This window comes from Ornithodoros turicata, unplaced genomic scaffold (assembly GCF_037126465.1).
Source record: "Ornithodoros turicata isolate Travis unplaced genomic scaffold, ASM3712646v1 Chromosome162, whole genome shotgun sequence".
NCBI lineage: Eukaryota > Metazoa > Arthropoda > Arachnida > Ixodida > Argasidae > Ornithodoros > Ornithodoros turicata.
The window spans coordinates 231,713-254,092 of record NW_026999323.1 but is presented as its reverse complement, the minus strand read 5'-3'; the positions used below and the strand labels follow the sequence as shown (position 1 = coordinate 254,092).

At 45.7% G+C, this 22,380-nt stretch overlaps 1 protein-coding gene across 3 annotated transcripts in view; it reads left to right on the top strand.

Moving 5' to 3' along the window:
* Positions 1-282: 282 nt before the first annotated feature.
* LOC135372724 (uncharacterized) overlaps positions 283-22,380 on the top strand; it is a 37,813-nt gene continuing 15,715 nt past the window's right edge. For 2 of the 3 annotated variants that reach the window (XM_064606213.1, XM_064606214.1), the window contains exons 1-7: positions 283-369; positions 9,614-9,686; positions 9,756-9,806; positions 11,147-11,200; positions 14,603-14,644; positions 16,005-16,043; positions 21,403-21,444. In XM_064606213.1, coding sequence (XP_064462283.1) covers positions 9,650-9,686; positions 9,756-9,806; positions 11,147-11,200; positions 14,603-14,644; positions 16,005-16,043; positions 21,403-21,444 — 265 coding nt within the window. In that variant the 5' untranslated portion in view covers positions 283-369; positions 9,614-9,649. The remainder of the gene's footprint in view (positions 370-9,613; positions 9,687-9,755; positions 9,807-11,146; positions 11,201-14,602; positions 14,645-16,004; positions 16,044-21,402; positions 21,445-22,380) is intronic. The other variant, XM_064606215.1, reaches the window with a different exon arrangement.

The following is a 22,380-nucleotide window of genomic DNA, read 5'->3' as shown; positions in this document are numbered from 1 at the left end:
ATGTGTTTTCTAAAATGATCTACGACTTGGAGTATATTTGGTATACCGGAGATAACGGTCTGTGTTCTATACGCGAGTTCTGAAAAATGTGTACCATTAGCCAATAAAACGCATTAGGTGTGGCATTCTGAAGCTGATGTCCACATTTTATTTGGTATATCCATCCAACCGAGGCTTCGGTTGATGTTACATAAACCGGCTTAGTGTTCACAAGCGTATCAGTACGAATATGGTAGGAGTTGGCCTCCTCTAACCAATCAGCTCAGCGTGCGCAAACTTCCTCCAGGATGTATCGGGGGTTTATAAACGACAGCCTGCCCTAACAGAAACAACGGTCGTCTGCGAAACTTGTGCTGTCTTCTGCAAGTAGTAAGTCCCATTCTGCTCCTTGTCTACATGTCCAGTGTTAGTTGGCTATCGATTTGGCTATGGACGTGGCTATCTAAAAAATTAGCGCTCTCCCTGCTGGTGCAACTGGGAGTAATTTCGTTCAGCTTCTAAGAAAATGCGGGGATAATTTTAAATTGTGCGTAATGCCTTGCAGATATGGGTCAAATGTAGGAGCATAACTCCAATGGGTTATCATGTATCGCTGGATAGGATAACGCGCTCTGGGGTTTGACGTAAAGCGAAGAAGTATAAATAATTAAGGGTGACAATCAATAGTAGACTAACATGGTCTGATCACATTTCTGACATCTGTGCATTAGCCCTGAAGAAATTAGGATTTATACAAAGGAAACTTAAATATACACCGGCACAAACAAAGCTACTCGCATATCACACATTTGTTAGATCAAAACTTGAATATGCCGCAGTAGTTTGGGACCCGTATCAAAAAAAGGATATTACACTACTGGAGAGGGTACAGAGAAGAGCCATAAGATTCATTTTTGGGAAATACAGAAGAACTGACTCACCTAGTAAGCTGATGCAGGTAAACAACATTCAGACACTTGAACTGCGCCGAAAAATTAGTCTGATATTATTTCTTCGTAAGGGTCTGATGGGAAATGTCGCATTAAATTTACCAAATTCTCTGAAACCTACGTTGTTGAGAAGAACACGACACAGTCAGCGGGAACAAATGCTAGCACCAATTTTTGCAAGAACTAATGCATTTAAATATAGTTTCTTTCCTCGAACGATAGAAGATTGGAATTCATTGCCCGGAAGTGTTTTCGAGTCAGGTAATTTTATAAGTAACGTGGAGCAATTTTATTTTTGTTCTCAATAGAATGCCTTGTGGTGTTGATAAAAAGTTGATTTAATAGATATAGTGTATGATCGTGTTTTGATGGGTCTTCGCGCTGAAGCCATCGATTGCTTCGAAGAAGCGAATATCTCAAAGGTACTGGAACGTACTCACGTAAAGCACTCCCCATTGCGAAGTAAGCTCAAGAACACACGTTTCATTGGTGGACATGAGAGTGGAAGAGCGTCCTTTTGCTCTTCACCGCGACCAGCCGCGACAAAAATATCGAAACCGAAACCAATTAATAAAAGCAACAAATGACCCGCTTCGCTGGCAGATTTTTCTCTCAAAGGTGTCCACTGAAGGTTCCAGAAGGGGTAGTACCCATTTTAATGCCGATGACGCCCTGCTTTAGAAGTTATGTTTTTGAAGAAGCTCATTTGAATTTTTATTTAAATAATGAGTGCCTCTCACTCACTTACACGGTGAGCAGCCTGTAGGCGGTATCGGACAGATACTTGTAGAAAAGAAAGTTCTTCGATTGGTGCACCCGTTCGCGAATTATTGAACCCGGGGATTTAACTGGTACACCCTGTATGTCGCTGGGGTGGAACCGCCTTCCTGATACCATTAACGACGCCAGGCAGTTTAAAAAATGTTTATGCGACCGTTCAGCTGCCGTAGTTATTTTTCAAGCTCCACGTTGTACACTTGTGATCCCATTGTTCATCTAATCAACCGAAATGTTTCATTTCTTTCTCCACGTATCCGTACAATTTGTTCTTGTGGACTCGGAAATATTTTGTATGCTGCTCATATTACACTCTTAAAAATGAACTTCACCACATAGCACGCCGAAGGCCAACCATTGCAGAGAGTGATACCTCTATGATTCTTGATTTGTGGAAGGCGCGGGGCGTACGCCTTTTTGTGATAATTAACATTTCTGCATAATTGTCACAAAAAGGCGTACGCCTCCCGTTTTTAACAAATCAGGACAGTGAACGATGTCACTCGGGATCATTGTTGGCTAGGAGCGTGCTATGCGGTGAAGTTCATTTTTAAGAGTGTAACATTATATTATTAAGTGTTGGGCACTGCCCGCCCTACTTCCCATACGTGCGTTTGAAGGCAGCACAACACGGCAGTCATCCACCTTCCGCCTGCAAATCCTTTTAGGGTGCCATAATTGAGATACGTTCCCGTGACATACGAGGGGCGTCCAAGTCAAACCGGGACTTTTCATTTTTCGCAAAAGTAAAATGAACTTAGAGGCGAGAAATTAATTTTATTTTTCAACGTAATCTCCAGCTGCACCAGGGTGTCGAACCGAAACGTTTTTCGTTCCGGTTTTCGTTCCGGTTACATCATAAACGATCCGGTACCGGTTCTGCTCTGGAGCAAAAAAATAACGGTTCATACGGGTTTTTAACCGGTTCCGCTTCTCCTGGGAATATTCATGCCCTAAAAAAATCAATGTTACCAAATGTAAACCCGTTTATTCCGCATACATGGTATTTAATATTAATAGACAGCTGTGAAATTGGTAGCTCCTGGTTCCTGTAGGTTACTGTCTGTTCAAATGGACTTTCTCCTTTCTTGAAGCACATGCTACAAACGGACTTGTTTGTCGTGATGTCATACGTAAAGTACTTTCTTGCTGGATTGGAGCGATCGCGTCCCATCCGAATGTCTGTTGCTACTGTCTAGCCAGCAAGCACCACAGCACGAGTAGGACGCAAATCGAGGAACACCTTCACTCACAAACGCGCTCGACGGCTCCGTTTTATTTTCTTCGTGTCCTGTCCACAAAAGAGTTGCCACTTCACACAGGCTTGCCCTCGCATATACGTAAATGTATTCAACTTAGCTGCTCTCCAACAAGTGACGCGTTGCCCATAAGGATACCGATAAAGAAGACGTTATGCAGCCCCCTTGGGTCGCTGTTTAGTTGAGGAGAGTTTGCGGTGATCAAATTAAAACGAACACTACGGCACATTGCTAGAGAGTCACATGTACCTCTAAGTCTGTGTGCGTGCGCGAACGATAAACCATTACAAAGGGAGCCTAAGGGTCATAGTATACCGACATACATTCCACCGCAACCGTAACCCTCGTATAGTATCCATGACAAAACTTCAGAGCACACGACGTCTGTTTCATTCGCCTATCCGTAGTCCAAACCGGCGAAGTTTTTTCTTGGACCGAAAACCGTTAAATATGTTTTTCGATTAAATATATTATTGAGCGAAAAAAACGTATACGGTTTCGATTCCGTTCCGGTTCGCACCAAAATAGCGGTTTTTTTCGGTTTTCGGTTCCGGTTTGCGGTTCGCTCCGACACCCTGAGCTGCACTAATGCACTTGTCCCAGCGTTTCACGAGGGCTTGGATGCCAGCAGCGTGGAAATCCTTACTGGCGCGTAGCAACGATGATCGGACCGTATTCTTGATCTCGTCGTCGCAGCTGAAGTGGCGGCCCCCAAGGAACGCCTTCAGTGGACCGAAGAGGTGGAAATGGCCGGGGGCGAGGTCTGGACTGTAAGGGGGATATGGCGGCAACTTCCAGCCAAGTTCCTGTAAGGTGCCTGTCGTGAGATGCGCGGTATGCGGGCGTGCATTGTCCTGTAGGAGGAGGACTCCTTTAGTGATGAGGCCCCGGGTTCCGAAACTGGAGGTGTTCATGACTGATAGTGTTCAACGTTCCCACAGAAAGGTCCGTCTTTCGTGCCAGTTCGCGACATGTTATTCGTCGGTACTTGAGGATCGGGCGCTCCACAAGTTGGATGTTCTCAGGAACTCTGACACTTGGCTCTGAGCCGCCCCGGCCGGGATCGTCCTGCACCGATGTACGGCCGTCTCGGAACCGTTTGCACCACTCAAACGCTTTACTGTGGCTAAGTGTATCGTGGCTATACTGAGCCTGAAGTCTTCTGTGAATTTCAGATGACTTTACGCCTTCATTCACGAGAAACTTCGTGACAATTCGCTGTTCGATGTGCGCGCTCACCTCGTTGTCGGCCATCTTGTCCAGCACGTGTCTTCTGTTTTGCAAAAACTTTGGAGCACCACTTGGTGAACGCGGAGGCCTGTCGCGTGTGAAAATGACGGAAAAGAAGTAGCGCGAGCCATTTCAACACTCAAGAGACAGAAAGTCCTGGTTCGAGTTGAACACCCCTCGTACATTCGCGTGGCATGCGCGACAACTGAAGTTTATTTTATTTTTTTCCCTTGCGATGGCGCGTTTCGGATGGTTGGCTGTTGTTTGACTTGGATGCAGAGTTGAGACGTCCGGAAACGAGACGCCGCGCTCTCAGCCAAGTACGCAGCAGGAGGAGAATGACGTGGAAAGCCGATGGTATCAAAAGGAAACGACAAATTAGCATAGATTGAGAAGTTACCCGTCAAAAAGAACTCGTTACAAATTAAGTTACCGTGTACAAAATGTAACTAAGTTAATAACGAAGTTCCTCGGCCTGAAATGTAACTCCTAATTACTGAGTCACTTAACAAAAAGAACGAGTTACTTCCGAGTTACTTCGGACACAAAATAACATTACGCAGGTGCAGCGCGCGTGAGCATTTGTGTTAGACATTGGGTTGCCTGCGGAGGAGTGCAACACACTTAGATCATTTTTGTTTATGTCCAACAATAGGCCTCCCTGTTTGTAAACAAATAACATCATAGTGTTCGCCAGCGCCACAAATTTGGTAGAATTGAACTACGCTCGACGCTAGAGGTAAACAAGGTCGCGCCCGAAAGCCACGGTCTTGAGGGGATTACGATATGGTCCCTTAAAGAGACGCGACCCTCGGTCCTGCTTTTCTTTCAATGGGAGGCAGCGAACAAGTGCCCGTTCGTGGAAACCAGCCCTCTTCTTCCGATTTGTTTCGGTTTCAGTGTGTCTGGTAGAGGTCTATTCGAACGCTTTGCATATTACTCCGAACCTTACTCCTAACTCTTACTCCCTTTGGGCGCACAATGGTTCAGCTTCATTTCAATGGCAGCGGTTCTTACTTCCTGAACAAAATACTGTCATTGATTGATTCAATACCACGTTTTATGGCAAAAAATGCCATGAGGGAACCGGAGAGACAGCAAGAAAATATGTGGACGTGAGTGAAAAGCGAGTTAAAAGTAACTTGGAACTTAACTCAAGTTACTTTGACAAAGTTACCTGAAAAAGGAACGAGTTCCTCTGAAAGTTACCACGGCGCAAAAGTACCGAGTTAGTAGTTACAAGTTACCAAAAAAAAGGAACTTAGTTACAGTAACGAGTTACCTCGTTACTGTAAGTTAGAGCGTTAACCATGGAGCAAAAGTGTCGCGCTTTACGCCAGAGAGAGAGAGAGAGATATGATGATGACGATGATATAGGGATGACTTCCGCTCATTAAGCATAATGCGGCTTTTCGCCAAACGCATGAACAACCAATATGAAATCAATCTGCAGTTCATGATCGACCACCGCAATTTATTGTTGCCGTCCTACACATTATTAGACAGGCAAAAGCAGTGGACAGAATTAGCCGCAATATTGAACTGTGTCAAGAGCGTTTACTGGGCCTGCTGAGACAGGTGAGTTTTTTAGGCAAATCTCCGCGTATGGTTCGTGTCTGATAGTGAAGCGCGGCCTCTGCGGTGAAGCATGTTCCTATTTTGCTCGCAGTGTATAAGTTACGGCGCTCAGTGGCGGTAATTTGTTAAGTATGGCGCAGAAGAAAAATGAAGAGCTCCCACAAAGCATTGTGCATGCCTGGTTGTGCGGGTCAGTGGCGACTTACCAGCTCATTTGCTAGTTACAAGCCATGTTCAACGGGACTTTTGGACATGGATGGAGTGGATAAAGTTAAAAGCAGCACCCTCGGAGAACGTGAGAGGGTCCGTATCCGAAGGAACTTATGAACGTGGCAGTTTGCCTCGCGATGATTGGTCAAGCTGCAACGAGTGGCACAAAAGAGCTTGGTCTAAGCCCTCGAGCACTGCACGGGCTTTCGTCCGGCCCGCTTTCTCTTTGCGGGCCGGGCATGCACATCGCCGGGCCTATAGATTCAGCTCGAACCTGTGTAACCCCACTTTTGCGAGCCACGGTCAACTTTTACAGTCCGCTTCACTGGGTCGGACTGGGTAGGCTACAGGTTGGTCGGGGCCGGAAACCTAGAAATTAGTCGGGCGTGGTACGGAGTCGTCGGGCATCGAACATTCGTAAACCAACGACGCTTCTCACATGTGACGGATGTGAAGGTCATAACCAGCTTCTATGGCGCAGCGGTAACGCGTGCGGTTGGAGACTGGGAGGTCCGCGGTTCGAATCCGCGGGCCGGCTGTGCCGTCTGGGGTTTTTCCTGGGTTTCCCTCAGATGTGTAATAGGCGTATGCCGGCACAGTTCCCCTGAAGTCGGCCCATGGACGCAGCTATCCTCCCGGATTCCGCTCGGTCTTCCACTTCACCCTTTCCTCTCCACCACCTTTCCCTTCCCGAGAAACATGCCGCCTAATCAGGCAGGCAGACCTCTCGGGTTCCTCCCAACGACACTCCTCCTCCTCCTCCTCCTCCTGAAGGTCATAAGCAATACGCATATTTCTGACAATCTTCAAAGTGCGACTGATAAAACGGCATAGATAGAGGCAGGCTGGTAGACGAAAGGGACTTAAGATGATGTTGAGATTTCGGGAGATATGTTTGGCCAAAATACGCCAAGATCGAGGTTGGTCGCAGCTATGAGGAGGGGGAGAAAGGGGTCGCCGTTGTCACAGAGGTGGACAACGTCCTGGGCCGACTTCTAAGATGTCTGAAGGAGTCTGAGGAAAACCCCGGGCAGCACAGCCGGGGTTCGAAGCCGGGTACTTCCCTAGCTGTCTGCAGTTTATGACACAGTTATGAGGACTTGCCCATTCATTTGGAGGGGTGGTGGCTGCTGAAACACATGAGGGTTGCTGGTGGTGCTATAGTGAAAGAGTAGCAGTCAAACAAGAGAAACCCAGTCCGTGTCCGTCAGGAATCGTAGTAGAGCTCTAATGGCAAAACGCTGGGATGCTGGGTTGTTTCGGGGCCCTAGAGGAATTTTCAGATTTAATGGACCTGAGCTTGGGTTTACATGGAGGGACAAAAGACAAACACGAAGCGGCTCAAGTCATCAAATGGCTCTTTCTCAAAAGACCACATAAATTGTTATGCGAGTACAGACCGTGGGAGAAAGGGCAAGTGACGAAGAAACCAAGGGCAGCTTCAAGGGCGCCTCACTGACGCAATACCCTGACGACTAAAAAATGACTAAAGCTTCCCTCAGCTGACGTTTCCTTTTTGCTTGTTGCAGTCTACGAATAACCCAAGTTTCATTCCACACAAGTTCACAATTTTATTACAATACGTTTTTCTATACTGACCTAGTCTTTAGAACTGATCCAGGCGTTACAAGTATAAATAAATAAATGAATACCTTTGGAGGCTGACAAGGAGCTCGGAATAGCTGACGCACTTCAGTTGAAAGAAGCAAGGAACACATCCGTGCAAGAAGCGAAATACAGGAGACGGATGAAGTACTACTTCGACCGTCGCCACAGTGCCAGTGCCCTGACATTCAAATAGGTGACCTTGTGTTTGTGCACACTGGACTTCCCGGACCACAATCAGTCTTACATGGTCCTGTTCCTGTTGTCCAGACAGCCCATAAGCAGGGCATACTTAAAACGATTGGGTACACACACACCAACGGACAGTTTAGACTTGCCACTATTGCCAATGTGTTTAGATACCATCCCAGGAGGGATGAACCCGTGACCCCCCGCCCATGTAGCCACCCGGGAGAGACGAGAAAGAAGAGGAGTAGGTAGAATAGAATAAAGGAGAAGGTTCTGAGACATCTGAAACTTCTCTCTACCATTTGCTCCCTAAGTCAGCGAAGAAACCTAAAAAAAAAAGCATGTTCTCTCAGTGTTGCTGAAATCACGTCTTGTTGTCCCACCGAAATCCCCCGGCTGGATAATTCGTGAACAGGTGGCGCCATCGAAGAAATTTCTGTTTGGTAGAGATCTTTGGGACATCGGCCATGAACTGAGTAGTGTGCGGCTCATTTGCATACACTCACTAATTAAATAAACATGCTAACTTTTAACTCTTACTTCGCACGCTTACGGAACCTCTGTTTTACGCATCGGGACCTTCAGCGAAAAATATTCCAAGAAAAAAAAAGGCGTCGACACTTAGTGATTTTTCCGAGTAATTAATTGGTTTCGGTTCACATATTTCTTGCGCGGAGCAGTGCGCCAATGCGCTCTTTGGATCAGCTATCCGGCTGTCAATTTCGTGTTCATTCGCCTGGTTCACCCAGGGGGGCGACGAAAGATTATATAGGAACAGCCGCAAGAGACGCTTTGGTATTCGTTCTCAAAGCAACTGATAAACAGCGCTGGCGGTTCTGTCGTTCCGTAGGCGAGATAGCGTGCTCTTATCATGGATGATGATGAATGCGCCACGAGCGCTGTGAATGTGGAGTAGTGGGGTACACGCTTAAAAATTAGCTACACCACATTGCGTGCTCCTTAACCATCATCCCGAATGACAACGTTCTCGCTCGATTTGTTGAAAACGGGAGGAGGAGCCTTTTTACGCTTATGTTTACAAAAAAAGAAAAAAAAAGCGTACGCCTCCCATTTTCCTCACATCAAGGGACAGACCGTTGTCATTCGGGATGATGGTTGGCTAGGAGCCTGCTATGTGGTGTAGCTAATTTTTAAGAGTGTACCCCACTACTCCACATTCACAGCGCTCGTGGCGCATTCATCATCATCCATGATAAGAGCACGCTATCTCGCCTGCGGAAGGATAGAACCGCCAACGCTGTTTATCAGTCGCTTTGAGAACGAATACAAAAGCGTCTCTTGTGGCTGTTTCTAATCTTCCTTCGCCCCCGTGCGTGAACGAGGCGGATGAACACGAAATTGACAGCCGGATAGCTGATCCAAAGAGCGCATTGGTGCACTGCTCCGCGCAAGAAATATGTAAACCGAAACCAATTAATTACTCGGAAAAATCACTAAGTGTCGATGCTTTTTTTTTTCTTGGAATATTTTTCGCTGAAGGTCCCGATGCGTAAAACAGAGGTTCCGTAAGCGTACGAAGTAAAAGCTAAAAGTTAGCATGTTTATTTAATTAGTGAGTGTCTGCAAATGAGCCGCACACTACTCAGTTCATGGCCGATGTCCCAAGGATCTCTACTAAAAAGAAATTTCTTCGATGGCGCCATGCACCTGTTCACGAATTATCCAGCCGGGGGATTTCGGTGGGACACCCGGTACGTAGTTGTAATTGTGTCTTGTCGTAACAAGACAGAAAGGTGGGTGAACAACCTACTTCCCACTGGCCATGCGTGTTCTAAAATTCTGGTAATATATAGCATGTCCATCTTTCCAATACAGCGCTGTCGCTGATACAGTGAAGAGCATCAACCAATCATGAAGGTCCTTCTCCTGTTACTCGTCGTCATTGGATGTGAGTATCCATGTCAACGTTACCGAAACATTTCCAAATGTTTACGATGCTGTAATAATTCTATTGCAGTGGCAGCAGCTGATGCCTGGCCTGGGAGGGGACGTAGAAGTGCTGATCCCGGTAAGAATATCATTTTACACATTCTTCATCGATGAATACTAGTAATATGCTGGATAGCTTTTAATGAAAGATCATTAGTCGGCTGACTCCACCTTTATAGGGTTTAGGACCCTGATTGGATAATAATAATAATAATAATAATAATAATAATCCATGAAATATCCAAGTGGTTTTAGATCTACAACATAAGAGGGTAGTCAGTCAGCACAGATTGTTCCATAAGAAGATATCCAGCAGACTTATCTTTTTTTTTAAAAAGAGAGACGGTTATACTGCACCGTCTCGCGTTTTCTCGATGTGAATTGAGACTGTCCTACACTTTTAAAAATAAACTTCACCGCATTAGCACGCTCCTAGCAAACCATAATCTCGAATGATATCGTTACCTTCGTTGAAAACAGGGGTCGTACTTCTCCCGTTTTCAACAAATCCGAGCAGGTAACGGTATCATTCGCGATTATGGTTTGCTAGGAGCGTGCTGTGCGGTGAAGTTCATTTCTAAGAGCGTAGGCTGTACTAGACCATGTTGTTCCTACCCTCATAAAAATGAACTTCACCATATGGCACACTCCTAGCCAACCATCATCCCGAATGACAACGTTCTCACCCCTGATTTGTTGAAAACGGGAGGAGGAGCCTATTTTGTGTCATTATGCACGGCACAGAATAGGCTCCGCCTCCCGTTTTCAACAAATCAGGGGCGAGAACGTTGTCATTCGGGATGATGGTTGGCTAGGAGCGTGTTACGTGGTGAAGTTCATTCTTAACAGTGTACTCACGTCCCGTGCATTTACATCGAGCGTAGTAACCATGTCAACGTTAAGATGTCCAAATGTTTACGATGCTGTGATAATTCTGTTGCTGAGGCAGCAGCTTATTACGTGCCTGGGTTGGCTCGTAGAAGTGCTGGTCCCGTTAAGAATATCATTTTACACACCCATCGTCGATGAATATTAGAAATATGATGGATAGATTATAATGAAAGAACATCAATCGACTGAGTCCACCTTTATAGGGTTTAGGACCCTCATTGGGTAACAATAATAATAATCGATGAAATATCCAAGTGGTTTTAGACCTACAACATAAGAGGGTAATCAGTCAGCACAGATTGTTCCATAAGAAGATATACAGCAGACTTATATCTATTTAAAAAAAAAAAGAAAACAGTCATACTGCACCGTCTCGCGTTTTCTCGATGTGGATCGAGACTGTCCTAGGCACTACTAGACCATGTTGTTCCTGCTCACGTCCCGTGTATTTACATCGAGCGTAGTAACCATGTCAACGTTTCCGAAACATGTCCAAATGTTTACGATGCTGTAATAATTCTGTTGCAGAGGCAGCAGCTTATTATTACGAACCTCTGCGGGCTCGTAGAAGTGCTGATCCCGGTAAGGATATCATTTTACGCATCTATCGTCGATGAATATTAGTAATATGTTGGATAGCTTATAATGAAAGAACATCAATCGACTGAGTCCACCTTTATAGGGTTTAGGACCCCCATTGGGTAACAATAATAATAATCGATGAAATATCCAAGTGGTTTTAGACCTACAACATAAGAGGGTAGTCAGTCAGCACAGATTGTTCCATAAGAAGTTATCCAGCAGACTTATCTATTTAAAAAACAAAGGGAAACAGTCATACCACACCGTCTCGTGTTTTCTCGATGTGGATCGAGACTGTCCTATAAGATGTACTACACTCTTAAAAATGAACTTCACCACATAGCACGCTCTTAGCCAACCATCATCCCGAATGACAACGTTCTCGCCCTAGATTTGTTGAAAACGGGAGGAAAAGCCTATTTTGTGCCGTGCATAATGAGCACAAAATAGGCTCCTCCTCCCGTTTTCAACAAATCAGGGGCGAGAACGTTCTCCCAAAACGTTTCGATTGTTGTTGAATAATAGTAATATGCTGGACAACTTTTAATGCAAGTACCTCAGTCTGTTGACTCCACCCTTCGCTTACACCAATCACATCTTTGCCGCATCTGACGTTGTACTCATCTTGTCATAGCCCACGCAATGCGATAGATTAAGATCCACTAAAACGTTCAACGCATCAGCACAGACATGTGTCTCCTGCTATAAAGACGATTATCACATTCGTGTCACATCAGATTAGTGTTCGTAGCGAACGCTGATATGCTGGGTAACCACGAGGGTCAGCACACCGTCATCATGTCCGGCTGCCGGCACGCCCTCTATGTCTGTGATGATGAATCTGAGAAGAGATCCTTCGACCTTTAGATTAAAAACCTAGGACATCGAAAGAAGGGTGGTACGTGCTCGTTACACTCATGTTGAGAACACACAACGAGTCTTAGGTCTTAGGTTACATGCAGGTATGTGGCGTTGACTAAGCGGTGGTTGTGCTGTGTTCGCTGACAGAAGTTGGCGTGGAGGAAAGACGACAAGGAGGCGTGCTCTTCTTCAGAAAAGAGAAGTGACGTGAGGATGGGACATGAGCTGTAGCTTCTTTGGAGGCACGCGGGGGTCACGTTACCTGAATAGCCCAATAGGGTCGCTTTGCACACGACACTTTGGGGGGCACTTTGACGCGCTAGACCGCACCTCTCCAAGTATTCCGAAACTATGCGTTGAGGTCTCCCGTAGAGATGTGTGTAATCGAAAGCGAAAAACGAGCGGTGATGTCACTGGAGTGGCCCCCAATCTCGGCTTCACTTCTCAGAGCAATAGGACTCCTCCTCTCTTTTCTTCCTCCATGGAAGTCGGTCTCACGTTAGTGGTCAGTGTCTCTATGTGCATGAAGATGAGGATGGCAATGGTAAATGATGATCTGGATGAAGAGACGATAAAATAAATCTAGATCAAGAGACGATGCCTCTTCTTCGAGTCTAAGATACGTCTTTTCCTCTTTGAGTTGTCACGACGTAGAATATGTTGGACGAATGAGACTTCCTCCATTACAGCAGACATTAAAATGACGTTCCCCATGTTCATGAACTCTCTTGAAGGAAAACGCACTCTGAAAACAGAACTTCACCGCATAGCACGCTGTGCGTCAACCATTGCCACGGATGATAGGGTTATCGCTTCTGATTTGAAGAGAGAGGTAGTCGTACGCCTTTTTGTGACAACTTTCATGTATCCAAATTGCCACAAAAAGGCGTACGCCCACCTCTCTCTTTGAATCAGACGCGATAACCCTACACTGTTAAAGCAGAGCTTCACCGCATCAGCACTCTCCTAGCCATCCATCATTCCGAATGATATCACTCTGTGCATTGATTTGTCGAAAATGGGAGGAGGCGCCTATCTGCGGCAGATTATCTTGTCCCAGATAGGCGCCTCCCCCTGTTTTGAACAAATCATGACACAGAATGATTTCATTCGGTGTAATGGTTGGCTAGGAGCGTGTTATTTGGTGAAGTTCTGTTTTTTGCAGTGTAGTCAAAGATAGGAAAACAATACTATCATGGAGAGTGGTTGGTCCGCTTGCGGAAGACACCTTTCCCTTGCCCAATAATAAGATGGACGTGCTTCGTCGCTTCGGGTTCGTTATAGCAAGGGGTTTATGAACGAATGCGGTATTCCAAGCAGCACAATGCACTGAAAGTCGAGTGTAATAGGTGTGGACGGTATGTGTCGTCTCAACGCTCTAAGATGAAAGTCACTGAAAAGGTTAGCCAGCTATAGGGCTCGAACTCACATCTTCTGGATTACCGCGGTTCAAGCTCTACCGATTGAGCTAAGCTAACACTGATGTGGATTCCAGTCTTGCAGCTGGCCACCTTTTCAGTGACTTTCATCTTTCATCGTTAATTTCTTAGGCAATTTGAGGCTTTGTATGTATTTGTACTTTCTACGTTGTTTCAGCCCAAGAACATTCAGTTCTCTTATTATGAACCTTCTTTAGTTTCACCAGTCTGTACCTTCCCGTCCTCCCCTATTGCACTCGACCTTCAGGACATTCACCGACGACGCCAGCGCTTGTAACAGGGTTGGGGACTTTACGAGATTCAGAGACGAGATTCGCCTCGTTAGACATAAGAAATTTGAAGAAAAAGCTACTGCTGGGAAAACGCATACTCGCGAAATGCATCAGAAGCTGTCTTACAGAAGCCCTTACTGTCATGCACGGAGTAAGAACTCCGGAGCACGGAGCATGTACGGAGCATGTACTCCGTGCTCTCAGGCAACACACCTTGCGGAACAGACATCTGTATTACTCGTGCGAACGTCTGGTGACGTGAACATCTTGAAATCGAAATTTCCTCGATGTATTTGCGACGCAACTTTTGCTCGCGCACTATCTTCCTGCGTTGCAAAAACAGCTGTCCCTCTAATAAGACGATCTACATGCCCTGGTTTCCCTGTACAGTTTGAGGAGGACGCGAACAGCGATACGCAGAAAAACAGGAAGAAAAACCGCAGGATATCCCCAAAGAAAAAGGTCCGAGATGTCGTCATGTGGAATACAGTGATCTATGAGTTATACCGGCATACCTTGGAGAAAAATAAATATAACGTAGGCTGCTGCGAAGGGTCAAGATATCGTTTGTCGTGGGGGAGAGTAACGCACTCGCCGCCATAAAGGCGATTAACGAGACCTCAGGATATGACTTTTCTTGCTGACCTCTGCTGGACGCTAAAGAGAGGAGTACGTTTTTTCTTTTTTTCCCTCTTTTTTTTCTCAATCTGAAGATCCCGGAAGCCTTAGCTGTAACTTAGTTCTTCAGATTATGTTTTGAGTGGCCGTGAGTAGTATATACTCTTCCCAACACAAAGTCCAATATATACTGATGACTATATTCCATGCAGAGAATTCAAAGTTCAAGGCACGTGAAGCATCTCCCGGCTATTGTAAGTATTGCAATAGAATTCACTTATTCTGTTCTCGAATTAACCGCGAAAAATGCAAATTTCGTTCCCACATTTGGTGCCCTCCAATTGTGCAATACTTAGAATTTTTCGTTTTCTTCTTGTCTTTTTTTTTTTTTCATTTGCCCCATTGTGTCTGCACTGTTTTCCGCCCTTGCGAGCAGGGTATTGTGTATTACCTAAGCCGTTGTCCACGAGCGACTGGGGCACATTATGACTAGAGCTGAGCGCGGGTGCAGGCATACCTGCGGGTACCCGCAGTTACCCGCACATCGTCACGATTTGCGGATAGGAATTCGCGATAGCTGCGGGTAGTGGGCAAAATGCGGGTGTACCCGCAATGCACTCCATCGCCAACTAAGTAATCCCTCTCTGTCGCACGCGAGCTCAGGAGTGCGCCATATCGTTGGCCGTACAAATCCATGTGCCAGACAACAGCAGGCAAGTGCTGGCGGGTGAGTTCGGTTACTAATGCAGACATATATGGCTCTCTGTTGGATTGCAGTTTCATTGGCATATGATTGAAGCCGTCCGACACACGTAGCCAACACTCAGAATTTCCTTCGTTTTAAAATAGAAACAGCGGTAAACTGGAAGAGGAACATTTCCCCCTGTGGGGCCGAATGCGGGTATGCGGACATACAGACAGAACTGCGGGTGCGAGTCACCCGGATTAAATACTTGCGCGTGCGGGAGCGGGTCACACACGCGATGGTACAGTGCGGATCCAAGTTTGCTTACCCGCACTCACCCTCCACTTATAACAGTCATTAAAAAAGTTGAATTATACAACATTTAAAGTTGAGAACATGGAATAAGAAACTGTAACAAACCCGCGAAAACTGTCCGTGCTTGAAAGCTGAAGAGACTCCTTCAGGCATCGATCGCCATTCCCAATGAAACAATACAGAGTTTTAGTACGTCGTGTGCTATCCTGTTTGCGCAAGTAAGGGATAGCATAGATGGTTCTGCGCATGCCCAGAATAGCGAGAGACATTCTGTTCCTACACTAATAAAAATGAACTTCACCACACAGCACGCTCCTAGCCAACCATCATCACGAATGACAACGCTCTCGCCCCTGATTTGTTGAAAACGGGAGGCGGAGCCTATTTTGTACCTATTATGCACGGCACAGAATAGGCTCCGCCTCCCGTTTTCAACAAATCAGGGGCGAGAACGTTGTCATTCGGGATGATGGTTGGCTAGGAGCGTGCTACGTGGTGAAGTTCATTTTTAAGAGTGTACTCAAGTCCCGTGCATTTACATCGCGCTTAGTATCCATGTCAGCGTTTCCGAAACATGTCCAAATGTTTACGACGCTGTAATAATTCTGTTGCAGTGCTGGAAGAATTTCTTAAACGTAGAAGTGCTGATCCCGGTAAGAAGATCACTTTACACATCCATCGTCGATGAATATTAGTAATATGCTGGATAGGTTTTAGTGAAAGAACATCAACCGACTGGCTCCACCTTTCTAGGTTCTATGACCCTCATGAAAGAACTGATGTTCTCAGTTCATCAGTTCTCAGAACATCAGTTCTTTCATGTTCAACAATTCCGCCTGCGTCGATCCCGTCGTATTAACGTGTGTATGAGTGAGCAAAAATGTAAGAGTGAAAGGAGGATGAGTGAGAGAGTGTGGCTCGCTTCTCCCTTCAGATGCCGCACCATTGGAAGCCGCTGAGAAAGCGTGTTAGCTTAGCTCAATTGGTAGAGCCCTGGACCGGCAATCCAGAAGATGTGGGTTGGATTCCTGCAGCTGGCTAACCTTTTCAGTGACTTTCATCTTTCATCTACGACCCTCATTGGGTAATAATAATAATAATCGATTAAATATCCAGGTGGTTTTAGATCTACAACATAAGTCAGTCAGCACAGATTGTTCCATAAGAAGTTATCCAGCAGACTTATACGTATTAAAAAAAAAAAGGAAAACAGTCATACCACACCGCCTCGCGTTTTCTCGATGTGGATCGAGACTGTCCTAGGCTGTACTAGACCATGTTGTTCTTACCCATGCCCCGTGTATTTACATCGCGCTTAGTATCCATGTCAACGTTTCCGAAACATTTCCAAAAGTTTACGATGCTGTAATAATTCTGTTGCAGTGGCAGCAGCTTATTACGTGCCTGCGAGGGCTCGTAGAAGTGCTGATCCCGCTAAGAACATCATTTTACACATCCATCGTCGATGAATACTACTAATATGCTGGACAGCTTTTAATGAAACAACATCAGTCGGCTGACTCCACCTTTATAGGGTCTAGGACACTCATTGGGTAATACAGGGTGTCTACCACAAATTGTCAGGGAATTTTGATGTTACTGACAAAGTCAGGGGATTGTCAGTGAATTTGGCTAAAAAGAAGCTCAAGTCAGGGAAAACAGCGGATTAGTGCCGGGATGATGCCGGTGGTTGAGCGGCAATGCCGCAGCAACGTTATCCCGACTAGCTTTTCGCCAGCACGACAAGCTCTGAGGCAGAAAGGCAGGAAAGCCTCAATAAATGGTCTGTTTTTGTGATGGATCTGTATCAAAACGTAGGAGCAGGCACACCAAGTTTCCTTTTGTTTTTCTCAGGGAATTTGCTTGAAATAGTCAGGGAAAACCTGGAAAAGTCATGGAATTTGAAGGCTGCAGTTTGGTATACACCCTGTAATAATAATAATAATAATAATCATCAACATCATCATCATCGATGAAATATCCAAGTGGTTTTAGATTTACAACATAAGAGGGTAGTCAGTCAGCACAGATTGCTCCATAAGAAGTTATCCAGCAGACTTATCTATTTAAAATAATGGAAAACAGTCATACCGCACCGTCTCGCGTTTTCTCGATGTGGATCGAGACTGTCCTATGATGTACTAGACCATGTTGTTCCTACTCACGTCTCGTATATTTACATCGTGGGTAATTGATCACCTTGGACTAGGCGTTCCTTTTCGTTGCGCCCGTAGAATCCCGGTAAGAACGTCATTTTACTCTCCCAAAACGCATCGATTGTTGTTGAATAATAGTAATATGCTGGACAACTTTTAATGCAAGTACCTCAGTCTGTTGACTCCACCCTTCGCTTACACCAATCACATCTTTGCTGCGTCGGACGTTGTACTCATCTTGTCACAGCCCACGCAATGCGTTAGATTAAGATCCACTAAAACGCTCAACGCATCAACACCGAATGTGTCTCCTGCTATAAAGACGATTATCACATTCGTGTCACCACATCAGATTAGTGTCCGTAGCGAACGCTGATATGCGGGGTAACCACAAGGGTCAGCACACCGTCATCGTGTCCGGCACGGCCTCTGTGTCTGTGATGATGGATCTGAGAAGAGATCCTTCGACCTTTAGATTAAAAACCTAGGACATTGAAAGAAGGGTGGTGCGTGCTCGTTACACTCATGTTGAGAACACACAACGAAGGGTCTTAGGTTACATGCAGCTGTGTGGCGTTGACTAAGCGGTGGTGGTGCTGTGTTCGCTGACTGAAGTTGCCATGGAGGAAAGAATAAGAAAATGCTCTTCTTCAGAAAAGAGAATTGTGGGGCAAGTGAGGTGAGGATGGGACATGAGCAGTAGCTTCTTTGGGGGCACGAGGGGGTCACGTTACCTGAATAGGGTCGCTTTGCATACGACACTTTGGGGGGCACTTTGACGCGCTAGACCGCACCTTTCCAAGTATTCCGAAACTATGCGTTGGGGTCTCTCATAGAGATGTGTGTAATCGAAAGCGGAAAACGAGCGGTGATGTCACTGTCCCCAATCTCGGCTTCACTTCTCAGAGCAATAGGACTCCTCCTCTCTTTCCTTCCTCCATGGAAGTCGGTCTCACGATAGTGGTCAGTGTCTCTATGTGCATGAAGATGAGGATGACGATGGTAAATGATAATCTGGATGAAGAGACGACGAAATAAATCTGGATCAAGGGACGATGCCTTTTCTTCGAGTCTAAGATACGTCTCTTCCTCTTTGAGTTGTCACGACATCCAATATGTTGTACGAATGAGACTTGCTTCAGGACAGCAGATGTCAAAATGACGTTCCCCATGTTCCTGAACACTCTTGAAGGAAACGGAATCGTTTTCGTGTATACCTATTGGTCATACGACAAACTATGTCCGTTAGCCAATCAGATACTACAGCCCAAATTCAGCCAGGTAAATATTGCAGAACTTGCAATGTTTGCAAAACACGAAGAGTACCTTTTGGTAATTTAGGACATAAGAAAAAAAAAAAAAACTCGAAATGAATAATGTAATCAGCACAAAGTAACCACAGCATAACTTGGCTACCTTTATGATAACACTTTTCCGCCATTAGTGAGCAGTGGCAGTGCAAGACGCATCGTGAACACAGGAGCTTGCTTGGAAGCCCCTCTAGCAACGTGGACGGAGCGTGACGCTCCACCTTGAGGGTGACGTTGAGGATGGGGTGTATGCAATCTGGGCGACTACCTTTGACGAGAACAGGTCTCCTCTACACTCTTAAAAATGAACTTCACTGCACAGCACGCTCCTAGCCAACCATAATCTCAAATGATATCGTTATCTGCCCTGATTTGTTGAAAACGGGAGGCGTACGCCTTTTCTGTGACAATTATGAACAGCATAAGTGTCACAAAAAAGGCGTACGCCTCCCGTTTTCAACAAATCAGGGCAGATAACGATATCATTCGAGATGACGGTTGGCTAAGAACGTGCTATGCGGTGAAGTTCATTTTTAAGAGTGTAGTCAAAGATAGGAAAACAATACTATCATGGAGAGTGGTTGGTCCGCTTGCGGAAGACACCTTTCCCTTGCCCAATAATAAGATGGATGTGCTTCGTCGCTTCGGGTTCGTTACAACCTAGCAAGGGAAACCAATAAGAAACCAAAAGAGAATCCAATATAAACGAACGAGTGTTTGCGAACGCCGCCGCCTGCGCTTTTAACACACTCTAAAAAAAGAACTTCACCGCATAGCAAGCTGTGCGTCAACCATTGCCACGGATGATAGGGTTATCGCTTCTGATTTGAAGAGAGAGGTAGTCGTACGCCTTTTTGTGACAACTTTCATGTATCCAAATTGCCACAAAAAGGCGTACGCCCACCTCTCTCTTTGAATCAGACGCGATAACCCTACACTGGTAAAGCAGAGCTTCACCGCATCAGCACGCTCATAGCCATCCGTCATTCCGAATGATATCATTCTGTGCATTGATTTGTCGAAAATGGGAGGAAGCGCCTATCTGGGGCAGATTATCTTGTCCCAGATAGGCGCCTCCCCCTGTTTTGAACAAATCATGACACAGAATGATATCATTCGGTGTGATGGTTGGCTAGGAGCGTGCTATGCGGTAAAGTTCTGTTTTAACAGTGTAGTCAAAGATAGGAAAACAATACTATCATGGAGAATGGTTGGTCCGCTTGCGGAAGACACCTTTCCCTTGCCCAATAATAAGATGGACGTGCTTAGTCGCTTCGGGTTCGTTATAGCAAGGGGTTTACGAACGAATGCGGTATTCCAAGCAGCACAATGCACTGAAAGTCAAGTGTAATAGGTGTGGATGGTATGTGTCTTCTCAACGCTCTAAGATGAAAGTCACTGAAAAGGTTAGCCAGCTATAGGGCTCGAACTCACATCTTCTGGATTACCGCGGTTCAAGCTCTACCGATTGAGCTAAGCGAACAGTGATGTGGGTTCCAGTCTTGCAGCTGTTTAGCCTTTTCAGTGACTTTCATCTTTCATCGTTAATTTCTTAGGCAATTTGAGGCTTTGTATGTATTTGTACTTTCTACGTTGTTTCAGCCCAAGAACATTCAGTTCTCTTATTATGAACCTTCTTTAGTTTCACCAGTCTGTACCTTCCCGTCCTCCCCTATTGCACTCGACCTTCAGGACATTCACCGACGACGCCTGCGCTTGTAACAGGGTTGGGGACTTTACGAGATTCAGAGACGAGATTCGCCTCGTTAGACATAAGAAATTTGAAGAAAAAGCTACTGCTGGGAAAACGCATACTCGCGAAATGCATCAGAAGCTGTCTTACAGAAGCCCTTACTGTCATGCACGGAGTAAGAACTCCGGAGCACGGAGCATGTACGGAGCATGTACTCCGTGCTCTCAGCAACACACCTTGCGGAACAGACATCTGTATTACTCGTGCGAACGTCTGGTGACGTGAACATCTTGAAATCGAAATTTCCTCGATGTATTTGCGACGCAACTTTTGCTCGCGCACTATCTTCCTGCGTTGCAAAAACAGCTGTCCCTCTAATAAGACGATCTACATGCCCTGGTTTCCCTGTACAGTTTGAGGAGGACGCGAACAGCGATACGCAGAAAAACAGGAAGAAAAACCGCAGGATATCCCCAAAGAAAAAGGTCCGAGATGTCGTCATGTGGAATACAGTGATCTATGAGTTATACCGGCATACCTTGGAGAAAAATAAATATAACGTAGGCTGCTGCGAAGGGTCAAGATATCGTTTGTCGTGGGGGAGAGTAACGCACTCGCCGCCATAAAGGCGATTAACGAGACCTCAGGATATGACTTTTCTTGCTGACCTCTGCTGGACGCTAAAGAGAGGAGTACGTTTTTTCTTTTTTTCCCTCTTTTTTTTCTCAATCTGAAGATCCCGGAAGCCTTAGCTGTAACTTAGTTCTTCAGATTATGTTTTGAGTGGCCGTGAGTAGTATATACTCTTCCCAACACAAAGTCCAATATATACTGATGACTATATTCCATGCAGAGAATTCAAAGTTCAAGGCACGTGAAGCATCTCCTGGCTATTGTAAGTATTGCAATAGAATTCACTTATTCTGTTCTCGAATTAACCGCGAAAAATGCAAATTTCGTTCCCACATTTGGTGCCCTCCAATTGTGCAATACTTAGAATTTTTCGTTTTCTTCTTGTCTTTTTTTTTTTTTTTCATTTGCCCCATTGTGTCTGCACTGTTTTCCGCCCTTGCGAGCAGGGTATTGTGTATTACCTAAGCCGTTGTCCACGAGCGACTGGGGCACATTATGACTAGAGCTGAGCGCGGGTGCAGGCATACCTGCGGGTACCCGCAGTTACCCGCACATCGTCACGATTTGCGGATAGGAATTCGCGATAGCTGCGGGTAGTGGGCAAAATGCGGGTGTACCCGCAATGCACTCCATCGCCAACTGAGTAATCCCTCTCTGTCGCACGCGAGCTCAGCAGTGCGCCATATCGTTGGCCGTATAAATCCATGTGCCAGACAACAGCAGGCAAGTGCTGGCGGGTGAGTTCGGTTACTAATGCAGACATATATGGCTCTCTGTTGGATTGCAGTTTCATTGGCATATGATTGAAGCCGTCCGACACACGTAGCCAACACTCAGAATTTCCTTCGTTTTAAAATAGAAACAGCGGTAAACTGGAAGAGGAACATTTCCCCCTGTGGGGCCGAATGCGGGTATGCGGACATACAGACAGAACTGCGGGTGCGAGTCACCCGGATTAAATTCTTGCGCGTGCGGGAGCGGGTCACACACGCGATGGTACAGTGCGGATCCAAGTTTGCTTACCCGCACTCACCCTCCACTTATAACAGTCATTAAAAAAGTTGAATTATACAACATTTAAAGTTGAGAACATGGAATAAGAAACTGTAACAAACCCGCGAAAACTGTCTGTGCTTGAAAGCTGAAGAGACTCCTCCAGGCATCGATCGCCATTCCCAATGAAACAATACAGAGTTTT